The sequence below is a fragment of the Carettochelys insculpta genome, chromosome 4 (assembly GCF_033958435.1).
Source record: "Carettochelys insculpta isolate YL-2023 chromosome 4, ASM3395843v1, whole genome shotgun sequence".
NCBI classification, from domain to species: Eukaryota; Metazoa; Chordata; order Testudines; family Carettochelyidae; genus Carettochelys; species Carettochelys insculpta.
The window spans coordinates 138215589-138234799 of NC_134140.1; the positions used below are offsets into that span (position 1 = coordinate 138215589).

A 19211-nucleotide genomic window follows, 5' to 3' on the forward strand; every position below is an offset into this window, starting at 1 on the left:
TTTTGTGGTGAAATTTTAGTTTGTACCCCCTTGTGCTTTTCATGTAGCCTGTTATAAAACCTAGAGTTGATGCATCCCCAGAAGACCTGCATACCTCCATGTATCTCAGTCTGAGAAACCTTTGTGTTGCTCTTCTCTGGACATCTTCCAGTTTGTTCACCCCTTTCCTGAAACGTGCTGCCCGGAACTGGGTACAGTTCAGCACGTGACACCTCAGCCCTCTGGAATAAAACCATTGCTTCACACGGCTCGTTTTAACGCTCCTGCCACGACCTCTCAGACCGTTCGCTTTTTGTTGTGAGGGTCACGCCGCTGATTCCCATTTGGCTTGTGGTCCGCTGTGACCCTCAGCGCCCTTCCCTTCGGCAGTGCTCGCTCCCAGGCAGTCACTTCCCCGCCTGGGCCCGCGCGGAGATGGCTGGGGCTGTAAATAGCTGGCGCTAAAAGGGCGCGTTTGCCGAGCAGAGCGAGGTGTGAGCGCTGTTACCATTGGGGTAAGAGGGACAATAAAGCGTGTGGCTGTGACGAGCTCTCAGGGGAGGTGTTCAAAGCCGAGCCGGTGCCAGAGCGACGCTGTGGGCGGCAGGTTTCACGTGTGCGGTATCTGAAGGGACGAGATTGTACAAAATGTTTAATTGCTGCAACGTGGGGGTGGTGGGGGGCTGTCGCTGTCGCTGTCGCTGTCCTGTCTCCCTGCCGGACCGAGCGATCGCCCCGCAGCGCGCCCTGGGCGCTGCCGAACCCGCTCCCTGCCCGCCGCGGAGCGGGCGCTGGGGCTGGACAATGGCCCCGCCGCGCAGCTGCGGTGCCGGGCGCGGCCAGGCTCCAGCCCCGGCGCTGTCGGGCTGCAGCGGAGCTGCGGCAGGTCGGCCCCGCAGCACCCGGCTGGGGCGGTGGGGCCGTGCGGGCCCCCGGCTCAGAGCGGAGCTCCGCCCCCGCCGCGCAGGCCCCGGGCAGCGCTGCGGGACCGGCCGGGCGCTATGGGCAGCAGCCTGCGGCGGGCCGGGCTGGCGGGCGCGGCGCTGCTGGCGCTCGGGGCGGGCGGGGCCTACGCGGCCTGGCGCTGGCGCTGGCGCTGGCGTTGCTTGGCCCGGGGCGGCGCGGAGCCGCAGGCGGGCGGCGTCGGGGAGCAGGTACGCGGGGGGGGCCGGGGACCGGGGGTTGCGGGCGGGGGGACCGGGGGTTGGGGGTCAGGCGGGGGCCGGGCGGGGCTGAGCGGGAGCAGGTACTCGGGGGGGGCCGGGCGGGGCTGGGGACCGGGGACCGGGGGTTGCGGTCGCTGTGTCCGGATCCCGGGCCGAGCCCCCCCAGCGCTCAGCGGCTTCTCTCGGTCCCGCCTCGCTGGGCCGGGCCGGGCCGGGCCGGGCCGGAGAACCCCCTGGCGGCGGCGCGGCGCTGCTGCGGGCCGGGCCCGGCCAGTTACGCGCCGCCTGGCGCTGGTGTCGGGTCACATCCGCCCCGCGGGCCCCTGCCGCAGCCGGGCCCTGCCCAGCGGGAGGCGCAGGGGCCGGGGGGGGGCTCCGGGCTCCCCTGGGTCTCACCCGCCGGCGCGTCCCGGCCGGGCTTGGCGGAGAGCGCGGGGCCCGGCCCGGCCTGGGGGCTGCTGCGTTCCCCGGAGCCGCGCCGAGCCTGGGGCAGGGGCAGGGCCCGCGTTGCCCGACGGCGGCTCCCTGCCCGGCCCTGCGTCGCGGGAACGGTGGGGCTGGTGCCCGGGGTCTAAGGGCCGCCAGCGCCGTGCAAGGATCCAGCCATGCAGCCACCGGCACGAAGTGCCCCTATGTCGGGGGCGGCGGGGAGCCCTTCACCCGCCCCGCTGCCCGAGTGGCCGCAGCCCTCCAGTGGGCGCACCCGGCTCCCGCCCCCCCCGCCCCACAGAACACGGACCCACCAGCCCGCCTGCCCCTGGGCGCACCCGGCTCCCCACCCACAGAACACGGACCCACCTGCCCCTGGGCGCACCCGGCTCCCCACCCACAGAACACGGACCCACCAGCCCACCTGCCCCTGGGCGCACCCGGCTCCCCACCCACCTGCCCCTGGGCGCACCCAGCTCCCGCCTGCAGAACACGGACCCACCAGCCCGCCTGCCCCTGGGCGCACCCGGCTCCCCACCCACAGAACACGGACCCACCTGCCCCTGGGCGCACCCAGCTCCCGCCTGCAGAACACGGACCCACCAGCCCACCTGCCCCTGGGCGCACCCGGCTCCCCACCCACCTGCCCCTGGGCGCACCCAGCTCCCGCCTGCAGAACACGGGCCCACCAGCCCGCCTGCCCCTGGGCGCACCCGGCTCCCCACCCCCAGAACACGGACCCACCTGCCCCTAGGCGCACCCAGCTCCCGCCTGCAGAACACGGGCCCACCTGCCCCTGGGCGCATCCGGCTCCCCACCCACCTGCCCCTGGGCGCACCCAGCTCCCGCCTGCAGAACACGGACCCACCAGCCCACCTGCCCCTGGGCGCACCCGGCTCCCCACCCACAGAACATGGACCCACCTGCCCGTGGGCGCACCCGGCTCCCCACCCACAGAACACGGTCACACCAGCCCACCTGCCCCTGGGCGCACCCGGCTCCCCACCCCCAGAACACGGACCCACCGGCTCCCCACCCACAGAACACGGACCTGCCTGCCCCTGGGCGCACCCGGCTCCCCACCCACAGAACACGGACCCACCTGCCCCTGGGCGCACCCAGCTCCCGCCTGCAGAACACGGACCCACCAGCCCACCTGCCCCTGGGCGCACCCGGCTCCCCACCCACAGAACACGGACCCACCTGCCCCTGGGCGCACCCAGCTCCCGCCTGCAGAACACGGGCCCACCTGCCCGTGGGCGCACCCGGCTCCCCACCCACAGAACACGGACCCACCTGCCCCTGGGCGCACCCAGCTCCCCACCCACAGAACACGGACCCACCTGCCCCTGGGCGCACCCGGCTCCCCACCCACAGAACATGGACCCACCTGCCCCTAGGCGCACCCAGCTCCCGCCTGCAGAACACAGACCCACCTGCCCCTGGGCGCACCCGGCTCCCCACCCCCAGAACACGGACCCACCAGCCCACCTGCCCCTGGGCGCACCCGGCTCCCCACCCACAGAACACGGACCCACCTGCCCCTGGGCGCACCCGGCTCCCCACCCACAGAACATGGACCCACCTGCCCCTAGGCGCACCCAGCTCCCGCCTGCAGAACACGGACCCACCAGCCCACCTGCCCCCGGGGCGCACCCGGCTCCCCACCCCCAGAACACGGACCCACCTGCCCCTGGGCGCACCCAGCTCCCGCCTGCAGAACACGGACCCACCAGCCCACCTGCCCCTGGGCGCACCCGGCTCCCCACCCACAGAACACAGACCCACCTGCCCCGGGCGCACTCGGCTCCCCACCCACAGAACACGGCCACACCAGCCCACCTGCCCCTGGGCGCACCCGGCTCCCCACCCACAGAACACAGACCCACCTGCCCCTGGGCACACTCGGCTCCCCACCCACAGAACACGGCCACACCAGCCCGCCTGCCCCTGGGTGCATGGGGCTCCCCAGCCAGCGGCAGGGGTAGGCTCCTGCCGGGGGCTGAGAGGGGCTAAGCCTGGGGAGGGTGGGGCAGCTTTGCAGGATGGGGGTGTAAATCTTGGGGATAAGGGGCAGGTGTGGGGGCTGAGGTGGGTAAAGCCTGGTGATGGGGTGGGTTTGGGGGTCAAGGAGGGTGGAGCCTGGGAATGGGGTTCCGCAAAATCCTTTTGAATTTAAAAGGGTTCTGTGGCCAAGTAGGATTGGGAAACGGGTCCAGGTGAAGAGCGATCCTAACCGTGCTCAAGGGTGGAAGAAGCGGAAGACAGCCAGGGCAATGCTACACGGCTGTGAAGGTGGATGAAGGCTGCAGCAGACAGGAGACTCCCGGTCCTGGTGGATCCCAGGCCATTGGACCTGAGCCTTTTACTCCTCAAGAACCATGCGGTGGGCTGGTCACGGGGTTTGGATATCGGGTCAGCACGTCCCAAAACTGATTCTGTATCTGGAGCTGGAGGAAGGACGGAGGAGCGCTGGGGGCCAGCGGAAGTGATATGAGGACATGTTGAAGGTGCACATGGCAAAGTGCGGAGTCGGTGCTGACGCTTGGGAGAACCTTGCCCAGGACCGTCCCCAGTGGAGAGCAGTCGTCTGTGAGGGAGTGGTGCAATTTGAGAGGTCCCACTGTAGTGCAGACAAGGAGAGGTGACAAGGAAGAAAAGAGTGTCAGAAACTGCCCTGCGCCCCTCCAACAGCTACCAACACCTGCCCCTTCTGTGGTGGGACCACGGCTCCAGAATCGGACGATCAGCCGTCAACAGGCTCACAAATAGGAGGGTGACATGAAGACATCCTCCTTGTGATCGAGTGACCGCCAAGAAGAAGATTTGAATGGGATGGTGGTGAACTCCAGGCCTCGCGTGCAATGATGCTGTGAAAGCTTTTAAAAAAACTGAGCCCAATTAATAAAACCACAGAACTCCGCCAAAGTCCGGGGAGACGAACTTCACTTTCGCCAGCTGTGGTTAGAGGCTGGGAGACGGAGTAGCCAGCGCTGTAAAATGCAGGTTCCTGGGCTCTAGTCTTTCTTTCTGTTCTGAAAGTTGTTCCCTTCTTCTCACCCCCCACCCACACTCCTCTGATCAAACCCTGCTCTGAGCAGACTAAGCACCTGCATGACTTTAGGCCACAGGAGATGTGATGTGCAAGCGCCTGGGACAGAAGCCGGGAGAGGTCTGATTCAGGCCTCTGGGCAGAGTGACCTGCAGGTGCTGAGAGTCTCCGCTGGTGCAAGGTCCAGGCTGGCAGTTTCTGGAACTCGCCTGGGTTCAGTGAGACTCTGCTTCTGTGGAGCCATGTTAGTGGCACCATGGTGGTCTCAGGCAGACAGCTCCTGAGTAAACGGCCCATGATGATTATCAGCTGGACTCAAGTGGGACCTCAAAGGCAGAAGAAGCCCTGAGCTCTGCTCTTTAGGGGTGCGCTAGGGTCTCCTGATCTACTGCCCTGCTGGTGCTCTAGAGCGACACCAGCAGGCTGCCTGGGAACGTCTCCCATGATGAAAGAAATCCGCTTCCTTTGCTTCGTGATGCCCTTGCAGTGAGCCCGGGCCACTGCAGCCCATTGCTGGACGTGCTCTCCTCCTCGGTGTGCGCTGGGCTGAAATCCCTGTCACCGCAGCTTCATCCACCAATAAGCCGAACTGAGAGCTCGGGCTCCTGGTGACCCGGGCTGCCCTGAGAGGCGTTACAGCTGTGGTCCAGCACTCATGCCTGGAGGGGAAGTGGCGGGATGTCAGCTGGGAGGTCAGAGCAGGGCAGCAAGGAGGCAGCCTCTGGGCCTCTCTCTTGCCTCTGGCCAGAACAGGGACCAGAATTCTCAGGGCTGCTGCTCTCCTTGTGTTAGACACTTAAAAAAGTACGCCGGGGTGTTCCTGGGGGCTGGCCAACCAGGAAGCTTCACCCCAAACACCTGAAACTCACCGCTGACAGTGAACCAGCGGAGGCTGGAGCAGCTCCCTGCCGACCACAGGTGGGGGACTGCTCCAGCCCCATGGAGCCACTGCAGGTGGGGGACTGCTCCAGCCCAGCTGAAGCAGCATTCATCTGTGGCAGGCCCAGCACTGGAGCTTGGTGGGCTTTTCGCTGGTTAACTAATCTAGTGGGATTTTACCTCCCTAAGATACACACACCTGAGAATGGCCATAGTGCGCCCAATGAGCCATCTAGCCCAGTCTCTAGCCAGTGCCAGGTGCCTCAGAGGGAATGAACAGAACCAGCAATGACTGAGCGCTCTGTCCATCCCGTCGCCCATCCCCAGCTTGCAGCAAACGTGGTCTAGGAGCACTGCGTCCCTCACTGTCCTGCTTAATGGCCCCCAATGGACCAACCTCTGTGACTGGCCCTCCCTGCTGGTCGACTTGTTTTCTCTCAGTGCAAAGGAGGTACACAAGTCTGAGTGTTAATGTCTGGCCTGAGTGAAGTGATTCAGCCTGCCACCCACACGCGCTCCCCTCCAATCAGACCTCCCCTGAACTGAGTCTAATCTGTTACGAAAGAAAACTGTGGACATTTGCAAACCCACCAGGACGGATGCAATGAATCCCAGCATGCCAAGGGAGTTGGCTGGTATCCTTGCCGAGCTAATGGCCAGTATCTTTGAAAACTCCTGACGTTTGGGGAGGTCCCAGACAGTGGGGAAAAGACAAATATAGTGCTAGTTTTTAAAAAAGGGTAGAAGGAAAACCTGAGGAACTACAGACTGGTCAGCCTCACCTCGGTCCTCAGAGAAATCATGGAGGAGGGCCTCAAGGAACCCATTTTGGAGCACTTGGAAGAGGGGAAAGTGATCAGGATAGTCAGCCTGGGTTCACCAAGGGCAAGTCCTGCCTGACCAATCTGATTAGCTTCTGTGATGGGGTAACTGGCTCTGTGGACATGGGGAAGACAGTGGGTGTGATATACCCGGACTTGAGCAAAGCTTCTGAGACGGTCTCTCATGGTATTTTTGTCAGCAAGTCAGAGAAATGTGAAATGGATAAATGGACTATCAGGTGGATAGAAAGCTGGCTAGTTTGTCAGGTTCAATGGTTTGTCATCAATGGCTGCATATCTGGTAGGGGGCTGATATCAAGGTCCCCCAGGGGTCAGTTCTGGGGCTGGTTTTGTTCAGCCGCATTATCAATGACCTGGATGAGGGATGGATTGCACCCTCAGCAAGTTGTGGATGACATTAAGCTAGGGGGAGAAGTTGATGCGGTGGAGGGTAGTGACAGGGTCCAGGGAGACCTAGACAAATTGGAGGATTGAGCCAAAAGAAATCTGATGAGGTTCAAACGACAAATGCAGAGTTCTGCACTTAGAACAGAGGAATCCCAACCAGTGTTACAGGCTGGGGACTGACTGGGTAAGCAGCAGTTTTGCAGAAAAGGACCTGGGGATTACAGTGAATGAGAAGCTGAATATGTGCCAACAGTGTGTCCTTGTAGCTAAGAAGGCTAATGACATACTGAGCTGCGTTAGTAGGAGCATTTCTAACAGATCTAGGGAAGTGAACAAGAAACAGTGGTTGCAGTGGGGGAAGGTCGAGCTTGGATATTAGGAAAAATTATTTCACTAGGAGGGTGGTGAAGCACTGGAATGCGTTGCCCAGGGAAGTGGTGGACTCGCCAGCCCTAGAGGTCTTTAAATCGCAGTTTAACAAAGCCCTGGCTGGGATGACTCAGTTGAGGTTGGTCCTGCTTTGAGGAGATGCTGACTGAAGACTGGAGTTTCCATAGAAATGATGGAGATTAGGAATGAGCCATGTTTCCTGTAAGATGAGTGCTTAGTGGCCACCTAGGAGACTTTCAGGGGCTACCCAGCTGACGAGCAGAGCGTCCACAGCCAGCAGCCATGCGGTGCATCTGCTGCAGAGAATTTATTTTGGGTGTGGATGGAAAGAATTAGAGGGACAATTGGAATTACATGCCCAGTCCCTTCCTGCTGACCCCTCTAGTGAGTGCTTCAGCAAACCCAGGCTTCACAGTCCTGGGCTTTCTCAGGCAAAGGGAAAACAGTTGTCTGACTACACCCTCCAGGCCTTCCCCACAGCATTCAGAAGCATGAAAGAACACAAACCCACAAGGATGCAGTCTCCATTTCCACCCCCCACACCTGCCTTTCCTGGCAGGTCACTGAAGGCTACTTCAGGCTGCTTTTAAATGTGCCCGTTGGGTCAGATTTTTGAAGGCATTTAGGTGCCTGTTTGCAATTTCAGGTATCCAAATATCCTTGAAAATGGGCCTGTAGGGACTTGGCCATGTAACTAAGGCAAAGACTGTGCCACCACTTTACTGCTCTGCACTTTTCTGGCTCAAGGGTGTGAAGAAACACGTCCCCTCTCTGCATGCAGCAAATCACAGAGCTGCAAAGTGCCAGCATAAACCTGGCTGTGGCTCTGGGAACCCCAGCACAATTAGTAGCTCCCTCGTGGGGCTCGTTTGCATGGAGCACTGAGAGAGCTGTCCCCCTTCCATGACCACACCACCATGGCCATGGTTTGATTTTAGAAGTGCAGGCAGTGTCTCAGTCACCCATGATAGAATAGGAGGCCCAGAGCAATTAAGCAGCTAATGTACCATGTCTCTGTATCACAAGCAATTAACTTTTCTCAACTAGTGAACCTCAGGCCTATAGCCGCTTAATTCTAATCCTGCAAATGCTTAGCGCTGGGGTAGTAAGCGCCCTGCGGGGTCAAGGTCTTACCACCTCCCTGTGCATTGTGGCTCTGGGCAGCAAACCCCACAAATAATGCTCCAGGGTTGCTGCGGACTGTAGTTCTCAGGTGAATTGCGTGTGGGCGCTTGAGTTCAGGCGCACAAGTTGGTTTTTGTGCATACTACAGCTAGGCAATGCCACTGACTTGCAGACATGATAATCTGCCACACACGTTTGTAAAGCCCCTGTCACGCTGGGAATCTAGACAGCAGTTCACATGGCTCGGACTGTTCTCCGTGGCCCCAAGGGTAAGGCCAGACATAATCAGCTTAATTTGTGGGGAAGAGAGATGTAGGTTAGACGCTAGGACAGACTTGCTGGCTCGAAGGATGGCTGGGCGCTGGCAGGGGAGGGAGGGAGGGAGGTGGGGGAATCCCTGCACTGGACTGTCACCAGCAGGTTAGACAAACCCCACTCCCTGTCCAGGGAGGCGCGCGCTCCTTGCTCTGCTGAGGGCCTGGGTGCTCCCTTCAGTGACAGGTGCAAAACACCAGCTTTATATCCCAGCCCTTTAATCCCTTGAATTTTTATCAGGCCATGATCCTTTTAAGTGCAGGTTTCCCGAAATGGTTTCTGGGCCAGGCGGGTGTTTAGCACGTCGGTGGTAAGCAGTGCTCCCTGCCTCTGCTGGCGGCAGTGAAGTCCATGGCCGTGTGCTGTTGGGAGTGCAGAGCAGGGCAGCTCAGGGCTGTTTACTCTCTTGCACATAACACTGACGGCTGTGAGCCCCTCTGTGCTGGGTCCAAGGGTTGAACTAGATGGGAGCGGTGGCTGGCTCTCTCAGGGCTGGTCCAAGTTTCCCTTTGCAGTGTGTGCATCGCTGTTACTCAGTGTCTATCTGCGCCTTACAAGGTGGGGAGCAGCACGGCCTGCCAGGCACTGGGTGAGCCGGTACCAAGTGTGAAGAATTGTCCTGGGGTGTGAACAGGGTCCTGTATGGGACAAGCCCCAAATAGCTGGCGGGCCTGATAGCATTGGCACAGCCAGTCTCCCTCAGTGGGCAGTGCCCTGAACTGGGAGTCAGATGGGCTTGCAGACTCAGCTTTGCCAGACCAGCTGTGTTCCCAGACGTGTGGGACTCATTCATGTCTCCTGCCTGTACAGACCAGGGATAGGCTGCGCCCCCCCCGGGTGAGATCCATGGAGATCTGTGCCTGGACCGAGAGGGGACCCAGGTGTGTGGGATGCAATGGGCGTTAGGTGTATGATTCCTTGGCGGGGGTGTGCTTTGGGACAGCTGGCGCACACTTTTCCTTCTGCTCTGTGTTATTGGCGATGGCCTGTGCCAAGCTCTGGGGCTGACCGGAAGCCAGACACCAACACTAACAAACGGTCCTGAGGCTCAACAGGGACAGAGGGTCCAGAGCTAAAGAGAAGCCTTGCCATGCAGGGTGGCCTAGGTGGGGCAGAGTGCTCAGAAAGCTGACACCAGATCAGATTTCTCTGGGCTGCAATAGAGCATTGACCCTGTGCGAAAACCAGATTGCACCCAGATGGAGTCCCAGGCCCTGTGGAAACAGAAGTAGGGCCCAGTTCTGCGGGGGTGGTCTGCACCCGCCTCTTGCAGTGCAGGGAGGTACCGTTGTGGCTAAGGACAGGGGCTCACCATCGGCTTTGAACGAAGCCACTGGGGGGATGTGTGACTCCCACAGGCTGTGCAGACCCCTGGGTTCAGAACGAAGCCCCCCACAGCTGCGGCATCCGGGAATAGTGACGGGCCTGCGGCAGGCTGGGCGAAATGCACAAGAGCGAGCCTGGCACGGCTCCACAGCGCTTCTCCCGGGGGTCCTCACGCGCCCAGCAGCTGCTGCCCCTTGCCAGGCCCGGGCGGTGCAGAGCCCCTGCAGCTGCTCCTCCAGGCCAGCACGGGCTGTGCTGGGGAGGGGTGGCGGCTGCTAGGCCGCCTCTCTGGGCTGCTCTCTGTGCCCGGGAGAGCTGGGGACAGGCCGCATGGCGCAGCCATGGGGCGGCGGCCGGAGGCCCGGAGCCCTGCCGGCACAGGAGGTGAGGTTCTCGCAGGGAGCAGCTCGGCTGCAACCAGGGGGCTGATGGGAATCAAACCATTCTGGGGGGTCCTGCCCCCCACCCGCCAGCCTGGCTCCCCCGTGCTCGGGGCGGGAGGGTGGGCTCGACCTGCTCTTCCCACGCGCCGGGCCGGGTGGAAGCGTGTTCTCTTCTGTGAGAAACGAGCCACGCGGTGTCCTGGCACTGCCGCCCCTGCGCTGCCAGCCCACGCTCGCGCTGCGCCGCGGGGGGCAGCGGTTTGTTTGGGGTCCTGGTCTGAGCAGCCGTGCTGGCGGGGTGCCGAAGGGCAGTGGGCTGGGGCTCTCCTTATAAAAATGGTCCGGTAGCAGCAGCAGCGCGTCGCGCTCTTCCCCAGGCTGGTGCCTGGCAGCCTGCCCCAGAGCCCAAGAGTGAGGAGTAGGGCCCTGTGCCCCCCACCCCCGCCCTGGGGGGGGCCCCCTTGAGAGTCCAGCATCACACACCCCAGGGTTCACAGTGCACAGACCGCCTGGAGGGCTGCCTTGGCATTGCAAGGGACGAAAAACGCTGCCAGACGCCTGTTTCCTGCGCTTGAGAGAGGAGCAGAAGTGGGTGTCCCATTCTGTACAGCCGGTAAAAACCTGCTAAACACCATGTCAAACAAATCAGAGCCCCCAAAACGCAACCCCTTTCTCAGGGTGCCTGCAAAGAAAGGGAGACTGGTGTGGCTGGGTGTGAAAGATGCAGCACAGCTGTGTTAGCGGAGGCTGGGGTGCGCTGCTCACGCTGCAGGCAGGAGCTTCCCCTGCCGTGCAGTGCTGCTGCAGCTGGGAGTCGGGGCATTCCACACCGCTGTTGATGGCTCTGTGGGAGCCCTGCAATGAGCTGACTTTGTGCGCACGCAGTAGGCCAGTGAAGTCGGGGGTTTCTCAGCGAACGTGTGGCTCCTGCAGGGTCAGGGTCAGGGTCTAACATGGGAAGTATCTGAGGGTTTGTGTTCCCGGCGCAGGCCTAGGCGCCCCGTGCGTTCGTACCGCTGGAGTTAGACTTCGGTTTGTGTTCTCTCACAGCCGCCACACAGGCAGATCGGCCGGCGCTTGCTCCCTTGTACGCGGGCCCTGCCAAATGCGTAACGCGCCCCATGGCAGGGAGGCTGTGCAGACCTGCAGGCCGCACGGCTGAGCACACTCTGCTTACTTCGCAGGGCAAACTCCCAAGCAAACAGATCTTGGTGCTGGGCCTGGATGGAGCGGGGAAGACCAGCGTTCTCCACTCGCTGGCCACAAGTCACGTGAAGAGAAGCACGGCACCCACAGAGGGCATCAACGCCGTCTGCGTCAACACGGAGGAGGCCAAGATGGAGTTCTTGGAAAGTAAGTGTGGGCTGTGTCATGGCCAACGTACGGAAAATGCTCCCTGCCCTGAATGGGAGCGTCGCTCTCGGAAGCACGGTGAGACGCGTCGGTTTTTATTTAGGGGCCCTTGCCGTGTGACAGTCACTGCAGCAGTGAGGAGTTGTCTCGCGGCACATTAGAAAGGAATATAGGCCAGAGAGCATTTTGTGTCATACGTGCAGCACGACGTTGGAGTAAAATCGCTCTGTGCACGTATGGAACAGCTCGGGCACGCCTGTCGAGTGACAGTGTTAAAATGCACAGGTGTGCAGGGTCTGGGGAGTGTTCGGCAGTTTTGCAATAGCTTGTCTGAGTACTGAACAAAAGGCACCCCAGGTATTTATCGGCCCTCTGTCTATTTTGCTGGGTACATTATTGATGTGTTCATTTTTCATAGCCACAGCCTCCCTTTTTTGTAACCATCCCCCTGTAGACCCTCCATTTTTAATCTTTCCAGGCTCGGGGATGTGCTAACCTTCGGCCCCCTGGGACACGGCAAAGGCTGTATGACTGTGCTTCTGATTAACTATTGCATCCTTCTGCATTGTTCTCAGCTTAAGAAAATGCATTGGTGTCAAAGTGTGTGCACCTATGCTGGACTGACGCGTGGAGCCAAACGCTGCGGGGTAGCGCCAGTGGAGTGCTGCTAGGGCTGGATTTGGCAGAGTGTGAGGAAATGCTAACCTAACCCAAAACGATGGTGCCATTAAAGAAAGTTGCATTTTACAGCCATGAGTTCTTGTTTTTCCCTAGAGCACGTCTCGTGACGGCCAGTGCTGTCTCTGACTAGGGAATAACTGAAAGGCTGGGACAGGCTGGGGGAACCTCTAATGTTCATAAAGTCTAAAACCCACAGGAACTCTGTCCTAATTCTGAATTACCAGGACCCAGGAGTCCCTCTGAACTCTGGCTAGTCCCTTTCAGCCTCCAGACCATTCCTCAGGTGGGTGCCAGCTAAGTCTACAGACAAGAACCTGCTGTGAACACTTGGCAAGTTTTAAAAACCTAATTTTCATCGGGAGAAACATACACTAGTTCAGTGAATAAAGCAGCTTTGTTTCTGGCTATAATACATGTGAGGTATTTATCATATCTGAAGGAGACAGTCCCTAAGCAGGGCCCCACTCTTCCAGGCACTCAACATCCACGGAGAGGTATCCAGTCCCACCACCTTTCATTGACTTGGCTGGAAGGGGCAGATGTTCTGGCTGCTTTGTATTAATGTCTAAAGCAGTTTTCAGAGTGGAGCTGCTTAGGTCAGATGACTGGCAGCATGTGGCAGACCTGCTCAGGTCAGAGTTGCCATTTCCTACCCAGGCCTGATTGCTAAGAACTGAACTTTATAGGTAACTGGTGGCTCTTTAGTGAAATGGGACGTCTTAGTTCAGTTTCTGCCAGTCGAACGCTGCGCCCCCGAGCTAATCTCTTTACTGATCTGGCCAGTGGCATTTTCTGTGTTCATGTTGGCAAACCATTAAAACTGCATCACAAAATCCAGCACGCGTGTTGCAAGCACACTTGAAAATACTTACAGCTGTGTCTGACCATAACCACCACAGGGCAGGCCTGGCTGTAATCACAGGGTTAGCACTACTGTGGATGCTGGGTCTGAGAGCAGTGGTGTCCAATAGTCACTGAAGGATTGCCACACTTGTGGTTGTCATCCTTCTGTATTCCCCACAGCGTCACACCCACTCCAACAATGCCTTCCCCCACCCCCAGAACGAGACACCCCCAGCCCCACTCAACCAATGTCCCCCCTCCCCCAGACACAAGCACCCCACCCATCCCCCGCTCTAACAATCAATGCCCTTCCCCTCCCGCTCCCTCAGAGGACCCCCCAGGCCACCCACTCCCATATATTCCACCCAACTCACCAGAGGCATTGCCAATGGAGCCGGGGTTGAAGGCGCCAGGCCGAGCCCTGAGGCCACACTGGCTTGCAAGCCCCAAGGTAGCAGGAGCCATGCTGGGAAGCAGCCACCAGAGCAGCACTGGGCTGCAGGAGGTGTGTGCTGTGTGGTTCAGAACTAGAGCCACAGGCGCCACGCCAGGGACGGAGTCACACGGCTCCCGGCTGGAGCCACAGGCATCACGCCAGGGACGGAGTCGCGACTCCCGGCTGGGGCCGTGGGCGCCACGCCAGGGACAGAGTCACGTGCCTCCCACCGTAGTAGTACGTGTAACAGCTGAACCCTGTATCCCGTTCAGCTCGCTTGGCACACTTGAAAATCAAGTCCAACTGTTTCATGTTAAGAGGGCAGGGACGCAGCTCAGTGACTACTTGTGAGCTGCTGGATGGACACATGCGCATGCACACGCTGGAATGCCCGCTATACATGTAAGAGATGTACAGACGTGACCTCCAGGAGTGTTTCATTGTTCACTCTGGTTATAAAGAGGTTGAGACGTTCCCTGAATTAAAAATGAGGAACGTTGCTAGAACTCAGGATGTCTCCAGAGCTGGAGGGAACTCGTGAAGTAAGCTCCCACTGTATCAGCACTGCCCCAGAGCCAGACGCCTTTCTGGAAAAGCTGCTTAAGCACAAGTTCCTGGGCTCAATACATGGGTAGCTGGGTGTGCTTCTGTGGTCTGTTTTAAACAGGAGATCAGACTAGATGTCTCGATTGTCTGTTAACTTTCATCAGTCACCACTGGAGCACTGCATGGACGTTGAAGTTTGCCTAACAGGAAGCTTGTATGGTCTGAGCCTCTGGCCACTTAAAAGAATAGATCAGGCTGGTTGCACAGAGTGGCAGTGCATGATCACACCTGTGACAGACCCCTTGTATGCGGGCCTGCTCCAGCTGAAATCTGCAGGCAACACAAAAGTCCTCTTTGCAGACAGGAGCAGGCTGAGCTTGGTGGTGTTACTGTTGGGTGACTCAGTGGAGAAGTTGAGAGCTATAATCTTGTGTTTGGAGAAGAATTTAGAATTCTAGTGTAGAGTTGAAAGAGACCTCACGAATTCATCTAGTCCAACCCCCTGCTCAAAGCAGCAGCAACCCCAACTACACCATCCTAGCCAGGTCTTGTCAGACCAGGTTGTGATGTAGTGAGGGATGTGTGTGACAGGCTGGGGATGCCCCCCTGCTGTCTGTAACCTAAACTGGCAGGTAACACCTCTGTCCCTGAACAAAGAGCAGGGAGGAGCATGGCTGCTTTTGAATCAGAGGCTGGCAGTCGGAAGGTGTGAACCGAGAGAGTTGGAAGCCAGATAGCCTGTGCTGAGCGGGGCTAGACTCCAGATGGGGGCACCCCTCAGGCCTCCTCTCCCCAAGATGGGTTAGAATGACTGACTCTGCCTGCTCTAATGACACCTCTGTACTACACTGCATCTGTCAATTAATAAACTTCTTGTTCTACCTGCTGAGTGAGAGTCATGTCTGGCTACGTAGGGGGTGCAAGGGGTCTTAAAACCTCTAGGGATGGAGATTTCACTGCTTCAATAGGCAATCAGTTCCAGTGCGCCACCTCCCTCCCAGTGAAGTAGCTTTCCTCAGGAGTCCGACAATATTAGGTTGATAAAATGTATCCTAAATAACAATCTTCACTTTTTGTACAGGAATAGTTCTGTGAGTTCACTGGTATTTTCCTGATAAGCACCTATGGCTGCTGTGCACCTTGACTGGAGTTAGATCTCACCCCTTCCAATAAACCAGACGCTGTGTGTCTCACGTGTCAAGAGACATCCAACACTAAGGAACAGGCTGAAAATATTAGGCCTTAATAAAAGATCAAGCACTGGGACGTGATCTTTTATAGAAATGTTTCCAGGGAGAGACTCTGCATCTGGTCTGGCTTCTCCCACAAAACAGGGAGAGAGGTTTGAAAAATAAGGAGATGATATTTTGATTAGAGGCCTTTATATATAGGGATTGTTGAGGGATAACAGAAGTACATAAACTCAAATATCCTCAGTGTATCTTGTGTTCCCACTGCCTATCTTACTATTGCGCTGCTTGTGTTACTAACAGCTCTGCCATTCTCTTCCCTTTCAGTTGGGGGCAGTGAATCCTTGCGTTCCTATTGGAAGATGTACCTGCCCAGGGTTCTGGTGCTGGTATACGTTGTGGATTCAGCCGATCATGAGCGTTTACCTTTGGCTAAAGAGCTTCTTCATCAGTTGATCCAAAATGATTCCACCCTGCCTGTGGTGATCCTAGCCAATAAACAGGTAAAAGGGAAACTCCACCATTCTAAGCGGAGGGGAAACATAAGCCTCTCCAGACACGTTTGCATCTTTAAAGGCCAGGCATGTCAGAAGCTGCTCTTTAATTTTGTGCTTCCCAGTTGCAGGAGAAAATAATCCAGGCATTGGTTTTGCACTCACAGTTGAGGCAGGTGCTTAGATACCCTTACGACCTAAATTGGGGTTGTGGGGGTAAATATTTGCAGATGTGAAACTGTGTTTGCAATTTGCATGAGCAAAAATGGAGAACTGACTAATCCCCATTGATGGTTTGGACCCGAGACTCCGTAGTGTGCCTGTACAGTGTCATGGGAAATTATTGAATCCAGGGGTTGGAGGCCATTTATCTATATACTTGTTACCTACTATGTATGCAATAGCTGAAGGAACACATGAACTGTGGTACACTTTCTCTCAGCTAGACATGTCCCCTTGCTAATGCTTTTCCTTCACTAAAATATGGAAGATAATTTTGCAATCCTTGGCTACTCTGTCCCCTGAATTCACTCACACCTATATTACATCAACATGCCAAAGAAAATAACAAAACAAGATGCTTTTAGCTTACTAAACCACTGTTTGTTTCTTCTGCTATGCCTCCAATTTTCTGATGACTGGACTTTCACTCTGCTTGATGGGTGTGCACTCAGAAATGCAGTTGGGTCACAGTGCCAGTGGGGCTTCTTGAGTTCAGAGATGGACCTTGGTGTCAGAGACCCTGAAACAGCATAAAGCAGGACCAAACCCTTGGATTATATGCTTTTGCTCTAGAGAAAATTAGAATAGCACTAACCTGATTCTCAAAAGGCCACAGGGTTCTGGGAGCACAGATTTCACTGAAAGTCAATAGGAATTTATACTCATTCAGTGCTTTTGAATTCTTCCCCTCAGTCTGCTGTTAATTACTCAGGTGTGCTGGTCTTTGCCTCAGAGACCGAGTGGTGTAACTGGTGCTTATCAGAGGTGCAAACAACAGTTGTCTTGTCTTTGCTGGTCAGGATCTGCAGGGTGCATACTGCATCGCTGACATTCATGATGCTCTGGCACTGTCTGAGACGGGAGATGAAAGGAAGATGTTCCTGATTGGAACCCATGTGGCAGAGGATGGCTCTGAGATCTCTTCCAGCATGAAGGATGCCAAGGAACTGATTGCACAGCTGGTTTCAGAAGCTCAGTGACACTTCTCCTGTGAGCAGTAATGGGATATGGTATCATTTTATTGCCAGCGTGCAACCACAGTAGTGTCACTTTCTAATCAAAACATGTGACATTGTTTTCCTAATGCGTGGAATTTTTATGAAAATGTCAGTTTGTTATGAATGTCTTATTTTATTTAGGGGTTGCAGTTTAAAATATTTTAGAAAAAATAATTTTTGAATATTTGTAGGGCGGGGGAAGTTTCAATAAAACAGAGTTAATGGGAGATGCAGTTTAGACATATGGAGCCAGACCCTCAGCTGGTATAAATCAACTTTACTCCATTACCTTCAGTTACATGACACTGATTTATACCAGTGAAGGGTCTGAGCCTGAAATTTAGTTTGTTTCGTGTTTTACAAAATCCTAATGGCAATAATTTCTGTACTGAAAAAAACTATTCCCAAGGGTGTTGAGAAGGGTAAGCACCACAGTCAAGATTGTTCAGAAGAGAGAAGCAATTTTGGGTGCCCCAGCTTCCGACTTTGCAGATCAACAGCCGTTAGCTGATCTTCACAGCATGGCCATTTGTCACTCTCTGGAAATGAGGCTTTTTCAAGGTATCTCAAATTGGGTACCCAAAATCACTCGCCCCTTTGAAAGTCTTGGCTAGTCGCTGTTTATCAGTGCATGAAAAATCAGGCAGTGAAACTGAGATTGTAAAAACCACTGGCCAAGGATTTCTTTGCCTATTGAAGATAATTCCAACAGTATAACTTAGGGGGCAATGTAGTTCTGTTTAGGTAAAGTGATGCAACAGGCTGTAGGGATGCTTCCTTGAGTTTGTGACTGACTTTGGTATAGATTAATTCAGTTGGGAACTGTTTAAGCTAAACTGAAATAAGCCATTTGTATACCAGACAAGACTGCTCAGACCCCTTTTGCATGCGTTTAACTATATTGGTTTAAAAGACAGTTATTTCAGAGCGGGGTGACCACATTGCCTTATGGCAAATACGGGACACTGGTCTCCAGAGATGGAGGTCTGCTGTCCCATGTCAGGGTTCCTTGCTGAGGCAGGTGGCTTTCTGCCTGGGGGTGGGGGGGCCCTGCAGACCTCCCGATGAGGGAGAACAAACTGGGGGGGGGGTCCCTGCAGCCTCCTAGCAGGGGTGTGCTGAGAATAGGGGGTTCACAATGTCCTAGTGGGGGTCCCAGGGAATGCGGCAGCTGCCCTGCAGCAGGAGCTGCTGCACAAGGGAATGGGGTAGTTTCCCTGTAGCAGAAGCTGCCTCCCTGAGGCACAGAATGTCAGGAAACGAGGCATCCACACCATGGAGAGGCTCCCCAGCAGTGGGAGCTGCCTCCCCTAGACATGGGGTGTCAGGGAACAAGGCAGCTGCCCCACGGCAGAGCTCACCAGCAGCAGGGGTTGCAGCCGTGGGTTGCCAGGACAATTTACCCAGTTTATTAAAAAAAGCTGGTACACCTGTGAAAGAGCTTAAATAAGGGACTGTCCCAGTAAAACCAGGATAGATGGTCACTTTGGACGGATGGTCTGAAATTCAAAGCTAGTTAACTAGTCCTGAACCAAATCAAATGCAAAAAGTAAACATTATCCGAGATGGAAAATAAATCACATTACGAGTTATTCTGGTTATTTCCAGTTAAGGAAAACAAAGGGATTACATTCATCTTGCCATTGTCTCTTTAAAGAATGTACCTTCTTAATAAGAAAATGCTCTAAATACCAAGCCGTGGTTTTGTAACAGCAAATACTATACAGAGGTTTTGTAGCAGCAGCCTTTCCATTTGTCCACTTAAACAGTTGTATAAAGCAGAACATTTTATTGTAGTTATTTATCTGAGTTTCATTTATCTGACCAGACTGCTTAGCTGAGGCATCAGAACCTCACCATGGTCTGGTAGAGTTAGTTTGAACTTTTATTACATCCTGTTAATGTCAAAACCAGACATGTAGATTCTAGGCTTCCTCCCTGGTCATCTCCCCCTGGCAGTCCCAGGCACTGTTCTCAACCCTCCTCCCTTTCTGCACCCCGTCTGGTTCCCAGCTTCCCTCTCTTTCCAAAGAAGACCCCTTTTTTCCTGTGCTTCTCACGCCGGTTGTGTTTCAGGTCCCAGGCTCTTCTGGGGCAGCTAGCTACTTCTTGTCTGCAGTTTTTGCTTGGGCCACTGTTGATTGGCTGTGGAAATAAAGGGTGTGCGTGATGTCA

At 56.3% G+C, this 19211-nt stretch overlaps 1 protein-coding gene across 1 annotated transcript; it reads left to right on the forward strand.

The window, feature by feature from the left end:
- Positions 1–838: 838 nt before the first annotated feature.
- ARL9 (ARF like GTPase 9) lies at positions 839–19211 on the forward strand. Its single transcript, XM_074993938.1, has 4 exons — positions 839–1133; positions 11458–11626; positions 15650–15825; positions 16839–19211. The coding sequence occupies exons 1-4, from the start codon at positions 981–983 to the stop codon at positions 17016–17018; spliced, it is 678 nt and encodes a 225-aa protein (XP_074850039.1). The 5' UTR covers positions 839–980; the 3' UTR covers positions 17019–19211.

Bases quoted from the DNA above. Each gene is read 5' to 3' on its own strand.
- ARL9 (XM_074993938.1), top strand. From the start codon at position 981: ATGGGCAGCAGCCTGCGGCGGGCCGGGCTGGCGGGCGCGGCGCTGCTG. The intron at 1,134-11,457 runs GTACGCGGGGGG...CTTACTTCGCAG, and splicing joins CGGGCGGCGTCGGGGAGCAG to GGCAAACTCCCAAGCAAACA. The intron at 15,826-16,838 runs GTAAAAGGGAAA...TTTGCTGGTCAG, and splicing joins TGATCCTAGCCAATAAACAG to GATCTGCAGGGTGCATACTG.